This window comes from Danio aesculapii, chromosome 15 (assembly GCF_903798145.1).
Source record: "Danio aesculapii chromosome 15, fDanAes4.1, whole genome shotgun sequence".
NCBI classification, from domain to species: domain Eukaryota; kingdom Metazoa; phylum Chordata; class Actinopteri; order Cypriniformes; family Danionidae; genus Danio; species Danio aesculapii.
This window is the reverse complement of record NC_079449.1, coordinates 28,779,026-28,792,373: the sequence shown is the minus strand read 5'-3', so window position 1 is coordinate 28,792,373 and position 13,348 is coordinate 28,779,026. Positions and strand designations below refer to the sequence as shown.

At 35.6% G+C, this 13,348-nt stretch overlaps 1 protein-coding gene across 1 annotated transcript in view; it reads right to left on the bottom strand.

Annotated features, from left to right (window-relative positions):
* picalmb (phosphatidylinositol binding clathrin assembly protein b) overlaps positions 1 to 13,348 on the bottom strand; it is a 34,345-nt gene that overhangs the window by 2,331 nt on the left and 18,666 nt on the right. The window contains exons 12-22 of the mRNA XM_056473228.1: positions 12,761 to 12,852; positions 12,487 to 12,639; positions 10,188 to 10,271; positions 9,856 to 9,945; positions 7,129 to 7,239; positions 6,803 to 6,910; positions 5,903 to 5,933; positions 5,713 to 5,812; positions 4,166 to 4,225; positions 3,974 to 4,078; positions 1,166 to 1,277 (exon numbers count right to left, since the gene is read on the bottom strand). Coding sequence (XP_056329203.1) covers positions 1,185 to 1,277; positions 3,974 to 4,078; positions 4,166 to 4,225; positions 5,713 to 5,812; positions 5,903 to 5,933; positions 6,803 to 6,910; positions 7,129 to 7,239; positions 9,856 to 9,945; positions 10,188 to 10,271; positions 12,487 to 12,639; positions 12,761 to 12,852 — 1,027 coding nt within the window. The 3' untranslated portion in view covers positions 1,166 to 1,184. The remainder of the gene's footprint in view (positions 1 to 1,165; positions 1,278 to 3,973; positions 4,079 to 4,165; positions 4,226 to 5,712; positions 5,813 to 5,902; positions 5,934 to 6,802; positions 6,911 to 7,128; positions 7,240 to 9,855; positions 9,946 to 10,187; positions 10,272 to 12,486; positions 12,640 to 12,760; positions 12,853 to 13,348) is intronic.

The window sequence follows — 13,348 nt, the reverse complement described above, 5'->3', positions numbered from 1 at the left end:
TTAAAGAGCCCCTATTATGGGTTTTTGAAAACTACCACCCATGCAGTGTGTAGCACAGCTCTAAGTGAATGGAAACATCCAGCTGAGGTTTAAATCTGAAAGTGCACCGTGCAAAGTGTTTAAAACTATTGATTCTATCTAGTCGACTGGGAGTCAAATGAATGATTCATCCTTTGTTCGGATCTTTTTCCTGCACATGTCAACGTTGATACGAGACATTGCCAAATATGAAATGCCGGATCCGGTAAAACGTGAACGTGCCTTTCCCTTCAGACACTAGCAGAGTGCGAGGGATGGCCAGACATCTCTCAGTGACAGTAATGATTGATTTTCTGATTATTGATACAATAACCTACCCTGCAGCTCGGGATTCACCGGCTGTTTGTTATTAAAGAAAAGATCAGCAAAGACTACTAATGAGATTTTGTCAGTAACTGTTACACAGTTCATATGGACCAGTTTCTTCTTCCTCCAGATCCTGTAAGTGTGATTAAAATCGTTGCCTTGTTTTCTGTAGTTTGCAAAATATGTATTTAAAAGAGTGTCGCAAATTGTAATCGCTCCGTGCAGCTTGTAATCATGTATCTGTTGTAGATCACTGCTTGTACTCTGTCTCTCAGGTTAAATCTGTATGGGCTACAGGCTAAACGCAGTTGACCATTCACAACAGACTGGGTCATCGGACCAATCAGCACAGATTAGCCTCGCACAAAGGAGGGGTTTGGGAACAAATGAATCGCTAAACAAACCATATGGGAGTCGTTGGGATAATTAGGTAAAAATAAATGCATATTATAAGACAATAAAAGTGTTTTTTGACCTTGCCTGCATATCAGCCTGCTGCTGGAGACCCCAAAACCAAAATATGACCCTTTTATAATGCATAATAGGAGCTCTTTAAATTAAATGTAAAAAATATTAAAAACTACTTCGAACTTTATTTGAATTTAATCTACAAATTTCCCCCTGTTTGTTTAAACGGTCCCCATTCCTTCCTATTTTTCCCCAATAGATTATTTTTTCAGGAAAAAAAACATGCAACATTATTCACAAACACCAAGCAGTTGATCATGCATTCTACCATCTCTACAGTCTCTACATCTAGCAAGAGTCACGAGCTGGAACTGAGCACGAGTGCATGCAAGAGCACAGACACATGCGGTACCTAGACAAAAGACGAAGCTCTACAAGAAATCCTTGAGAGAGAGCTGTGCAAAGGGGTCTTGTCCAGGGGCTCTGAGAGGACTCTGACTGGAAGGGCTAGAGGCAGCGGAGGGCTAATGCAGAGAAAACGACAACACACAAACACACAGAGAGAAAGAGGAAAGAGTCTGGAGTAACAGGGAGAAACACACATGGAGGAGAGGGAGAGAAATGATCCGTCTCATGGTCCATCATACATAACTCAATGGACCAGGACTGTGAAAATGTTAATCAGGGATGGGCGATAAGGACATAATACTAGATTGAGCGAACTCAGACAGTGAAGTACTGGAAATAGTTAAACACATTTCCTCACGAACATAACACCGACCTCCATGTAATATAGATATGATATGATAATCGTTTTCGAGGAATACCGTGGTTTGGAAAATTCAAGGTTTTCAAACCACCAAAATTTTCTGTTATACCATTCCTATGGTATTTGTAAGATTGTTTTAATATATATATATATATATATATAGCTTTTTAGTACAACAGTATCTTCAGCAGAAAAGATAGCCAAAGATGCCATTTTAAATGGTAATGAAATCTGTGTTTTTGAAACTAATAAAGATAGCAAAAGTCTTCATTTGAACTATTTGGCCTGACATGTTTACTGCTCCAAAATATTTTAAATGTTACTTAAGATCAATTATATTGGCTGTGTCCGAAATTACTTACTACTCAACCGAAAGAGAAAAGTATGTTCTATACAGTATGAATGGAGCTCGGACATACTATAGATGCCATTTTGTCATCAATTGTGGAATGCTCTTCCTACTAACATTAGGAATGCTGGTTCATTAGACGGTTTTAAAAAGCTACTTAAAACTCATCTTTTTAGGACTGTTTTTAATTTGTGATACCTTTTATTCTTACTGTGTTTTTAACTGTATTTTTTTATTGTTTTACTGTGCTTTGTTTTTACTTTCTTGCTTTGGGTTTTAGAAAAGCGTGTTATAAATAAAATTATTGTTATTATTATTGTCATCATGTGACATAGCCGATTCACTTCATTTATGAATTGTTTCGCTGTGCATCATGGGATAGCGTAGCGTAGCGTCTATCGTATATTTACTTTTATGACTGTCACTGTTTGTTTGTCACAATCATTGTATTATCTGATAAAATGATAGCCTGATAATAGCCTCTTTCTTACATTTTTCTTATATTTTACAATACGAAACACTACTTCAACTACTTTTAATTTTTCATAAAAATTTAAATATAACATAGTATATAAATACTATTATTGAAAAAAATAAGAAATATCTATAATAAACAAGAACCTCCTCAACAAGTGTCTGTAAATAGACTTTTTTCTATTTTGTAAATAGATTTTTTTTCACTGCCGTAGCGTCACCCCTCTACTGTAAAACTTTTCTATACAGACAGTGATAATCCAGATAAGAATTTCATTAACAGAAATCAGCTAAAGCTAAAAAATCATCCATAAACCATCTCAAAACCAAACATGTTTATATTGCTGATCTTTAAACTCACGCTATCGTGTTGTCTCTGTTCAATGACAGTTTGCGTTTCGTTTACAAGCAAAAGAGATTAGCTCGACTTGAGGCGAAAGTTGATTGGTTGCTCCCACGTGTGGACTGTCCAATGGCATTTTTAACTCAATTTATTTTCAACTCGAATTGTCAATTTAAATACAATAAATGCATCTTAAATCATTTAAAATGCTTTATTAATACATAATTTATTTATTAATTAATCCGCATTTTAAAACATGACAATTTAAATAAACATTTAATTATGTCTATTTATTTGTCCGATAATTTTCCATTTAAATTGTGATTTTATTTATACACATTTTAATGCTTCAATTAAATAATTTGATTTGATTAATGTGATTTTTTTTTTATTGATATTATTCCAAGAAGACATATGCTGGTTTCAACCCCAATGCAGGTTTAAGTATTCGCGCGAGTAAACTACATACATAGTCAATACAAACAAGGAGGCGAATTATTGGCGTGAATGATGTGAACTGCATGACACGTTTGCCATGAAAGTGTAGAATTCATCTCAATCACATCTACCACACATTCAAATAATTGAAATCCAGCTAAAAATACATTTCAGGGGAAAAACATCCCATGAGTGATTATGCTGGGTTCGCATCAAACACCATTCGCCTGACTACATTACATACAAAGTCAATGCAAAAGCACAAATAGAACCGGATTCCCACCAACTGCCGCGAATAATGCAAAATACAGGATGAGTTTGCCACAAACGCACAGAATTCACATCAATCACGACTTGCGTATGAGTTAAAAGATCCAACATGGGTGGAAAAATTTGCCAGACGCATCTGTTCAACATCCTGGTACATCAAAACTGATGATCGCATTGTTGTTCCTGTATGTGGATGTGTAACCAAATATGAAACCTATGCCCTCACCTGGGGCATTTGGTCAGGCACTCTGCAGCTGAAATGGATCATTTATAATGTTTTTAGTACACAACTCTGAAACCCTGGCAGTGACCCAGGTCATCAAACTGGGCTTCAACAACAGGTTCAAAGCAGCGGTTGTAGTTATATCCATGTCTAGACTTGTGTCACTTGCATGGATAAAAACATTAATTTATAGAATGTTCGTTTCACGGTTGAACCCGGCGAAATTCTTATCCTGAGGAGAATTTTTTCCTGTGTGTTAATATATCGCCCATCCCTAGTGTTAATAGAAAGCTACATACATCACAAGAACAATGTGACACACATGGACCGTGGGGCAGATACTAGGGAAAGTACCTGTGCACTGGACACTGATCCGAATGGATTGGATGGCCTCATGACCGGCTGTGTGTACATCATTGTGGGCTGGGTCATCATGCTCATCGAGGGCAACTGTGGAGGCTACAAAGACCAAATCCATCAGGAACCATTATAGTCACAATTTTAACCACCTCAATTCTGGCAGCTGTGTTACACTGAAGTACTAACCATGCCGTATCCCATCATTCCTGTAGGTGTTGTAGCAGGGAAAGCCATGATAGATGGTGGCTGTAAAACAGGAGGACGACTAATGAGAACAGCAAGTTTACACATGATTCATTTTAATATATTTGCTCTGTTTCAAATCTGCAGAGAGCTACGTTTGTCTTAGTTGTCTCCAGAATGCATATGGGAAGTTTCAGTTCAAAATCCACCACAAATCATTTATTATACTATGCTTTAAATGAAAGGATGCAAAAACATGCTGTTTTTGTCCCTTTAAATGCAAATGAGCAGCTGTTCCCTGCCCTCTAATGAGAGGACAGCTTTAAAGCACGCTTTTTGAATATTCTGGAAACAACAAACAAAACTTCTTAAACACTACATCTAGGCCCACTTGGCATGCCTTGAGTGGCGATTATTTTTATTTGAGACACTGTCTGTGATGTTTATTTATCTAGAAGAAAAACTCTAAGATTGAAGCATTTGCTTATTCTTTACTAGCTGCAGCGTGAAGCACAACAATGTATTGGATCAAGTCCAATACGTAGTGGATGTGCATGCGCAAGCGGCTGTTGCTAGAAATGATAATTATTTACATTAAATATTAAATTACCCTCTGCATTGTTATTAACATCTACATCTACCCCAAACCTCACAGTTATTAGCATCTACACCTATCTAAACCCTAAAACAAACTCTCACAGTAGCATTATGTCCAATGTCCACTACCTATTGGAGCTGATCCAGTATGTCATCATGCTACAGACTGCAGCGAGGACATCTTGATTATATTATTGGCATTATATAGTATATATATATATATATATATATATATATATATATATATATATATATATATATATATAGTTGGCTTTAAATAGTGTTCATTAATATACAGAAAAAAGTAGGAACAATATACAGACAAAGTACGAATTTCATTGTACAGTAAAACGTGTTTCCTTACTGTGCACGTGACAACAAACGAATTGAATTAAATTTAATTGAATTGAAGAATAACTCTTGTTGTCCGGAGTGGAAGTTTGTGTTTTGTATCTCTGCAGACCTTTTTCATGCTGAAACTTAAACTACGCACTTGAAAAGCACCGTATGAAAAGCAAAATAAATGCCCTTTAGGATATGTTGTTTTAGCCAAATCCCAGAATGCACTTGAGTGTGCTCAGTTTAAAATTGACAGGCAATAAATATGTTCATTACTAAAATAGTTATTTTAAGAACTTTGAGACAGTTTGCATATTTTGTTGAAACATTTTCTCGCTGAATTGTAATGCATGTTTTAGGACAAAAACTGTAAATAAAAATCACAGTGTTCAGAATGGAAAGTCTAGTATTGTTCGATCCTCATTTACAGTTTTCCTCTGTACTCGTTTCAACAAGTGTGTGACGCTGGGTTTAGTGTTGTTCAATCTGTTTTGATTTTCAAAGGCATGCAACACTTTCTAGACTTCAGAGCTAAAAAAGTAGCGTTCAGTATGTAGTAGGCAGTTCACTAGATTTCGGAAGCTATTTTATCAAAAATGAAGAACCGTTTGTACCATAGAGACCGGGTTCCATGTAGTAGACGGAGCAGTCTTGGGTTGCCAGTTCATTCCACCAGTTAATTTCTTCTCTCCTGGTTGGCTCCAGTGGATATCACTGTGAAAATAAATCATTAATATTAACACCAAACCAGAAACAAATGCTCAGAAATAATATACTGAGTAAAAGAAAGAGCGTCGTTCTTACTTTTTAGTGGTACCATTTCCAATACCCAAATCTGTAAGTTTGATAAACAGTATGAGTTTTACAAAGAAGGCTTTAAAGTGCTTGAGTTACAATCAAAGTTTGAAAGAGGACATTTAGACAAAAACATCTTTCTTTGCAAACATGCGCTAATCTGACCTGTTTGGAAATATGTTTTTTGTAGCATCTAAAACTGCTCATGTTGAAAGTTAGACCTTGCGCTTGGTTTTGGTTGAAAGTTAGACCTTGCATTTGGCTCTAGGGGTCAAGAATCTTTGATTTGGTTTGATTCTGGAGTCAGATCTGACTTTCAATAGTCATGTCAAAGCAATAACGAAATCAGGATACTATCTTTAAAACATTGCAAGAAATTAGATGCTTTGTATCCAGTGAGGACCTAGATAAACTTGTTCATGCTTTTATCACCAGCAGGGCGGATTACTGTAATGGACTCCTCACTGGCCTCTCCAAAAAGACAGTTAGACAGTCGCCCGTCCCCCTGCTGGAATCAACTTCCAGGAATGATCAGATGTGCTCCAACATGATTCGCATTCAAATTAAGACTTAACACATCTGTTTAGCTGTGCCTTTACTGAATGTGCTCTGTGCTACATCTGACAGATCACACTATTATGTCTTTCTTTTCTTTTTCATTCATTTAAAACCTGTTTTAACACATTTTAATCTGTTTTTAATCCTTTTTATTCTTGTTTATGTAAAGCACTTTGAACTACCATTGTGTATGAAATGTCTATATAAATAATCTTTGCTAAAAGCCTTGCTTTTTTATTCGACTGTGCAGCATCTCGTGCAAATATGCATTCTTTGTAAATGGCCACTGACAATATTTTATATCTTGATTTTAGTAACAGATATGCAAACCTCTGAATTATTGATACTTACTTCCAACGAGGTTGGCCAAGGAAGAATCCAGGTCGTCTGACACCAGTTTCTCTGGGAGCTGATTGGAGGACTGACTTGAACCGGCAACAGTGGGTTTCAAAATCCCTGCTGTGATTTTACAAGTAAGACAGAAACGTATATTTATAAAGCTTGTTTGATCCATAATCATTTAGTGCTTTACATAATAAAACCAAAAAACCTAATAGACCTAAAAGTAAATATTAAAATAATACTGTCAGATTAGAATCTTCTAAATACATTGTAAGAATAAACACAAGATCATTTACTTTCTTTTTTTTTGGTTTATTTGGAGTTAAACAGCTTACCGTCTGTATCCAGGCTATTGGAGGAGGCAGCTTTAGTACCGAAAACAGACTCAAAGTCAACACGCAGCTCCCCTGAGCTCTGTGGAGGAGGGATTTGTGGAGCTCCATATCCTTCAAAAGGCACAAAAAGTCATTTAAACCCTGTTACACCACCCACAATATAGTCAGTCGTTTTAAAAGAATGCCAAAGGTAAAACAATGCCCAAAATCAAAAGGAGTAAGTTCAATTGCTGCCAGGTGTCTATAGTCATGTGTTAAAGAGTTAGTCTTGGGAAAACCAGAGACATGCACAAAAGTAAATCCCCCTGAAAAACAACAAGAGCCACTGTACCCTCACGTGAACAGTGTTAAAGGCATCGCAGTTCACCAAAAAATGTTAACTTGAGACATCATTTTTTTACTCTCATGTCATTATACTGTATATCTTCATTTTATCTTCATATCTTCAACCTCTTCATTGTAGAAAATCAATTTGTGCCATATTGTACAGGTTATTTTGATAAAAATAAATATTGAGGGTTTCACACTCCAAAACAAACATGAAATAAAAGGATCATGAGGATCAGTAAATGATGAGAGAGTTCTCATTTTTTGGGTGATGCATGCTTTACACCATGTTCTAACAACCTAATCGTGTCCTAAACACTTGGACTTTATAATATCATTTCCTTGTTAAAACAAGTTTTTGTGCTAACCAGTGTTGGGGAAAGTTACTTTTGAAAGTAATGCATTACAATATTGAGTTACTCCCCAAAATTGTAACCACTTGCGTTACTTAGTCACTTTTTATAGTACGTTATGCAGTATTTTCAAGTTACTTTTGCCTTAGCTTTTCTTACTTGGCTGAGGCTTGATCTTTTTCAGAACTTGCAGAGGGTTTTTTTCTTTCTTTCTTTATTTTAAATAGAGGATCTCTGCAATTAACAATCCACTGTATAACCTACACTGTCATTTACCTTTTGCTCTTTGATGTGTTCAAAATAATGTGAATTCTTCCATTAAAGAAATGTAAAAAACAATTAAATCAAGATTTGTACATGTCGGCTTATATATTGGTTATTGGCTTCCAAATAGAAAGTGTTTTCAGTTATCAGTATTGACCCAGATTCGCCCAAAAATGAAAATTTGCTCACTATTTACTCACCCTTGTTGTGTGGTTTCAAAGCTTTATGAGTTTTTTCTTCTCTTGAAAACCTGTAACCAATGACTTTTGGTCTGTTTCCACTGAGTGGTACGATACGGTACAGTTCAGTACATTTTTATGTCCATTTGCACTGGCAAAAGGTACCAAAAAGCAAACCATACCAATCCACTTTTGGCCCATTTCCACTTAGAGGTATGATACGTGACGGTACAGTTCGATACGGTTTTATGTCTTTTTCCACAGTCAAAAGGTACCAAAAAGCGAACTGTACCGTACCACTTTTTGAGTACCCATTCCAAAGGGTGCCTAGCACAACAAAGAGGTACCAAAAGGGAGAGCTAGATGCGCAGCTGAACGCTATTGGTTTACAGAGAAATGCCACTAGTGCGTGCAACAAGCCAGGGCAATGAAAACACTTTTTAAATACACAGCTGTGACAGCGTAATATTATATACATATTACAAGCCATGGTCGACCCGAGCTCAAACAAACCTTGTCCATGTCTTGATGAACAGCAACAAGGCCAAGAAAAAGAGCAGAATTTGTTGTTTTTGTTGAATTTGTTGTCCTGTTGTTGTTTACGAGGCCATCTAAAAGTGCAAGTGGTTTCACTTTCTCTAGAGAGCTGTATTTGATGCGCTCGTCCACTTGTCTATATTTGAAATACCGAACTTGAGCTCATGATAACAACGTGCGCATGACTATTGAAGTGTTTCTGACATCCTTTTGGAAATTGGCGCACAGAAAAAAGAAAAGGAGCAAATGACAGCAACCTAAAACATGAACAAACTGCCATGTTTAATTATTATCATCGTCTTTTGGACTATTATGAACTCGGAATGATGGAATTACTTTCTAACAAGAGGTTACATGTGCTGGCGAAGATGAAAATTAGAGGTTCGTACTGACTGTATTTATTTCGTATCGTTTATTAACCTGAATAATGCCTAAATGTATGTTTTGCTTATTTTTGGTAACATATTATATATATATTTGTGTATATAAAGCGTTTGTTTTGTAAGAGCTGCTTCTCGATATGTGAACTTGAAGCGAGAATAAAGTGGACTGTAACTTTCTGTCATACACCATGCCTTTTACCATTTGGCAGTGGAGACACAAGCCTAATAAAGGTGACCCGTACCGTACTGTACTGTACCACTCAGTGGAAATGAGGCATTACATAGTAGGAAAAACTATGTTCAACAGAAGAAAGAATGTCAAACAGGTTTGACAAGTGAATGGTGAGTAAATCATGACAGAATTTTCATATTTGGGTGAACTATCCCTTTAAAGCAGGGGTCACCAATCACGGTCCTGGAGGGCCGGTGTCCCTGCAGGGTTTAGCTCCAACTTGCCTCAAAACACCAGCTTGATTGTTTCAAGAATACCTAGTAAGACCTTGATTAGCTTGTTCAGGTGTGTTTGATTAGGGTTGGAGCTAAAATCTGCAGGACACCGGCCCTCCAGGAACAAGTTTGGTGACCCCTGCTTTAAAGGATCTGTAATGGCAAAACAGACAAAGAAACAAAGGGAAACATAAATATATATCACAAGGCAACCTCCAGCCACAAGCAGGCTCCTACCTCTGAATAGGCCTGCTACAGTGGAGGGCTCAGACTGGAAGGGAGAGGGGTTTGGGAGATGCTGGACCATAGACGGGTGACCAAACGAGTCTGACAGGCAGGCAGGAGAAGGAGAAACAACACGGCAAGCATTACAGACATAAAGACATCTCAGAGTCACACTGGATTAGTAAAGAGCGTATTTAAACAGCAATATTAATAGACAGCCATGTGCAGAAGGCAAACAGCATCCAGCAGGCATGATCACAGGTTTTAGTCCCTGTGCACTGCTTCAGTGCTCCTATGTTTCCCAGACAGAGAAACATAGGTGGGATGCTTTGCCATCATGGTACCTGAGATTAAGTGCTCTATCCGAACAGTTCGTTTGTAATTGGTTGATACAGATGAACTTGAATCAATAAAGGGATTGTACTGATCTATGGTAGAAAAGGAAAAACAATCATTCACTTATAACTCTATAGATGATCATCTACTAAAGCTTTACAAAGCATAGGGGTGAATGAAATGATTATCTAAAAAATCTTTAATTGTAAATGTTTCAGAATCTCCACAGCACAATATAATTTATATGATGATTAGAGCGGTCAAAAATATTTTTTTGTTGTTTGTTTCACTGATGGGTGGTATTTCAAATCCTTACCTTTTATCATCTTTACAAATATTAAATTGCACTATATAAAGACTTTGAAACATTAATTTCATATTCAACAATAATGTATTACTTTTGATAACCCAAATTTTCTATATAAACTACCATTCAAGTTTAGGTTCATTTGTTTAGAAATAAATTGTTATGTATGTATGTATGTATGTATATGTATGTATGTATGTATGTATGTATGTATGTATGTGTATATATATATATTATTATGTATATATGTATATATGTGTATATATATATGTGTATGTGTATATATATATATATATATATATATATATATATATATATATATATATATATATATATATATATATATATGTGTATATATATATATATATATGTGTATATGTGTGTGTATATATATATATGTATATATATATATATATTTTTTTTTTAATTATTATTATTATTATTGTTTTTTTTTTTTTTTTTTTTTTTTAATTATTATTTTTTTTAATTAGGACAATTAATCATAATAAACGTCAAATAAAATAATTATAAGAATGATTTCTGAAGTGACTGAAGCTTAATAATGCTGAAAATTAAGCTGTGACACCACAAAAATAAATTACATTAAAAACAAATAAAATGTAATTCTACTTTCTATAAATGTCAAAAATAAAAACATAAAAATTATTTTAGGAATAATTATTCAAAACAAATGCATCCATGGTGAGCATAATAAAACATTTTCAAACATTCAGACTTTTCAGAAAAAAACTGAACCTCAGATTTTGAATGGTAGTATATATGGTGGTATATAGAACGTCCTCATTCTTCTAACTCTGAATTTCTATTAGGGCTGCAGAATATTGGAAAATCTGATATTGCAATATTTTATTTTTCTGCAATTAAGAATACAGTTTCACAAGAAACTCTATTTGGCAGTTTTCTGTGGAGTCTAACAGTATTCAGGTATAGAAACTGAATAATCATACTGCAAAAAAATGCTTTTCTTACTTTGTCTCATTTCTAGTCTAAATATCAAAAATTCTTAGATCAAGTAAAAATATTTGTTTTGTTTTCACCTTCAGAAGAGATATGTCAAAACTGAGAACTTTTCCTTAAAATAAGCAAAAATATCTGCCAATGGGCAAAGTAATATAATCTTATTTTTGCTTTGAAATATAGACATTTGGAATAGAAATGAGACAAAAAAAATTGTACGAAAAACATATATGTTTTGCATAAATCGTATAAATTCTGTATAAATAATTGAACACAATTACAATATAAATACAATCTTTGTTATATCTTGAAACATCATAATTTTTTGTGCCTAAATGTTTTAAACTTTCTTGAAATGCTCATTTACGGGCCTTAAAAACACATGCAATTGATATGGTTAAATTTAGCAGTGACTCTACAAATCACGTGTTCTGTAGCTTCTGGTCAACTATAATTCCGACTCAACATTGCATAAGTTGCAATGTGACTATTGCAGATATGCACACTGCAATATTGATGCTTAAACAATATAGTGTGCAGCCCCAGTTTCTAGCTTTGAAATGATCTATTTAATTCAATAGTGATCTACGGTTTGTTTTTATTTGTCTTTATTTTAATGTGCACACTTGTTACCATGCATCTAGTCAGTTGTTTTACTCTGGCACTACCTACAACTGCTTTAATTGTAGCTTCACATCACAATAAAACCTATAATTAATGAAACGTCCCCATCTGAACAAAGCCAAAACAAAGCTCAGTGTGTACAAACATTATTTCGCACGTTATCTATAGCTCGACCAGCAAACCTCAATTTAGTCTCCAATTACAGACTGCATTCTCACTCAGTTCAGCTGGAAGAAAAACGTGACCGAACTTAATCAGAGGATTCCTGATTTGACACAACAGGATTTACTGAGCATGCAAAACAACGAGGGACTTTCACCGAGCGAGTAAAAAAACTCCAAACTAATAAAACACTTTGGATGGGTGGTGATGGAAGAAAGAGACTAAAGCGTGTTTACCACCGAATATCTCATGACCTGACGTCCTAGAGGAGAAACTAACACCGTCTGATGACATAACGGGTAGATGAGCACCATCAACAACAAGTTTGCTTAGGAAAGGGTTTAGGTTTGGAATGGAGTCATCTACAGCTTCAGAAGAAGAGAAAGGATCTGAGCAGGCAAAAGGAGAAAGAGAAAGAGTGGAACAGGAGGACGTTAGAACGAGACTCAAGTTAACACGGAGAAGACTACAGCATGCTTGAGTGTCTAAAACATGCAAGAGAGCGTTTACCTCCCCATGCCGTGGCCACAGACGCTCCAGGCTGCATGCTGGACTGGAAGTTAGTCTGTAAGTCGAAAAGGTCGCTCTCCATCTTCAGGGCACTAAGGGGCAGAAAATGTAAAATAACATTAGCAATCGTGCATGATCATTGAACAGTTCAAAATGTAGATGTGATTTACACGACCTAAAAAAAGTCTATCCAAGTTTTAGGAACAACAAATAACAACTTGACTTCTAGTAGATCATTTGGTATCAGAAGTGGCTTATATGAAAGGCAAAGGCCTCTAGATTACACTTATTTTACCAAAATAAACTATGATCATGCCTTAAATTTTTAATTATTTAATTTGGACAGTAAGGTCTGACTTTGTTTAGACAAAAGTCTTGTCACTTCTTGTCACAAAGTCATCTGGAATGGCAAAGAAAGCGTTCTTGCAGGATTCCCAGAGTTCATTAAGATTCTTTGGATTCATCTTCAATGCCTCCTCTATCTTACCTCAGACATACTCAGTAATGTTCTTGTCTGGTGACTGGGCTGGCCAATCCTGGAGCACCTTGACCTTCTTTGCTTTCAGGAACTTTGATGTGGAGGCTGAA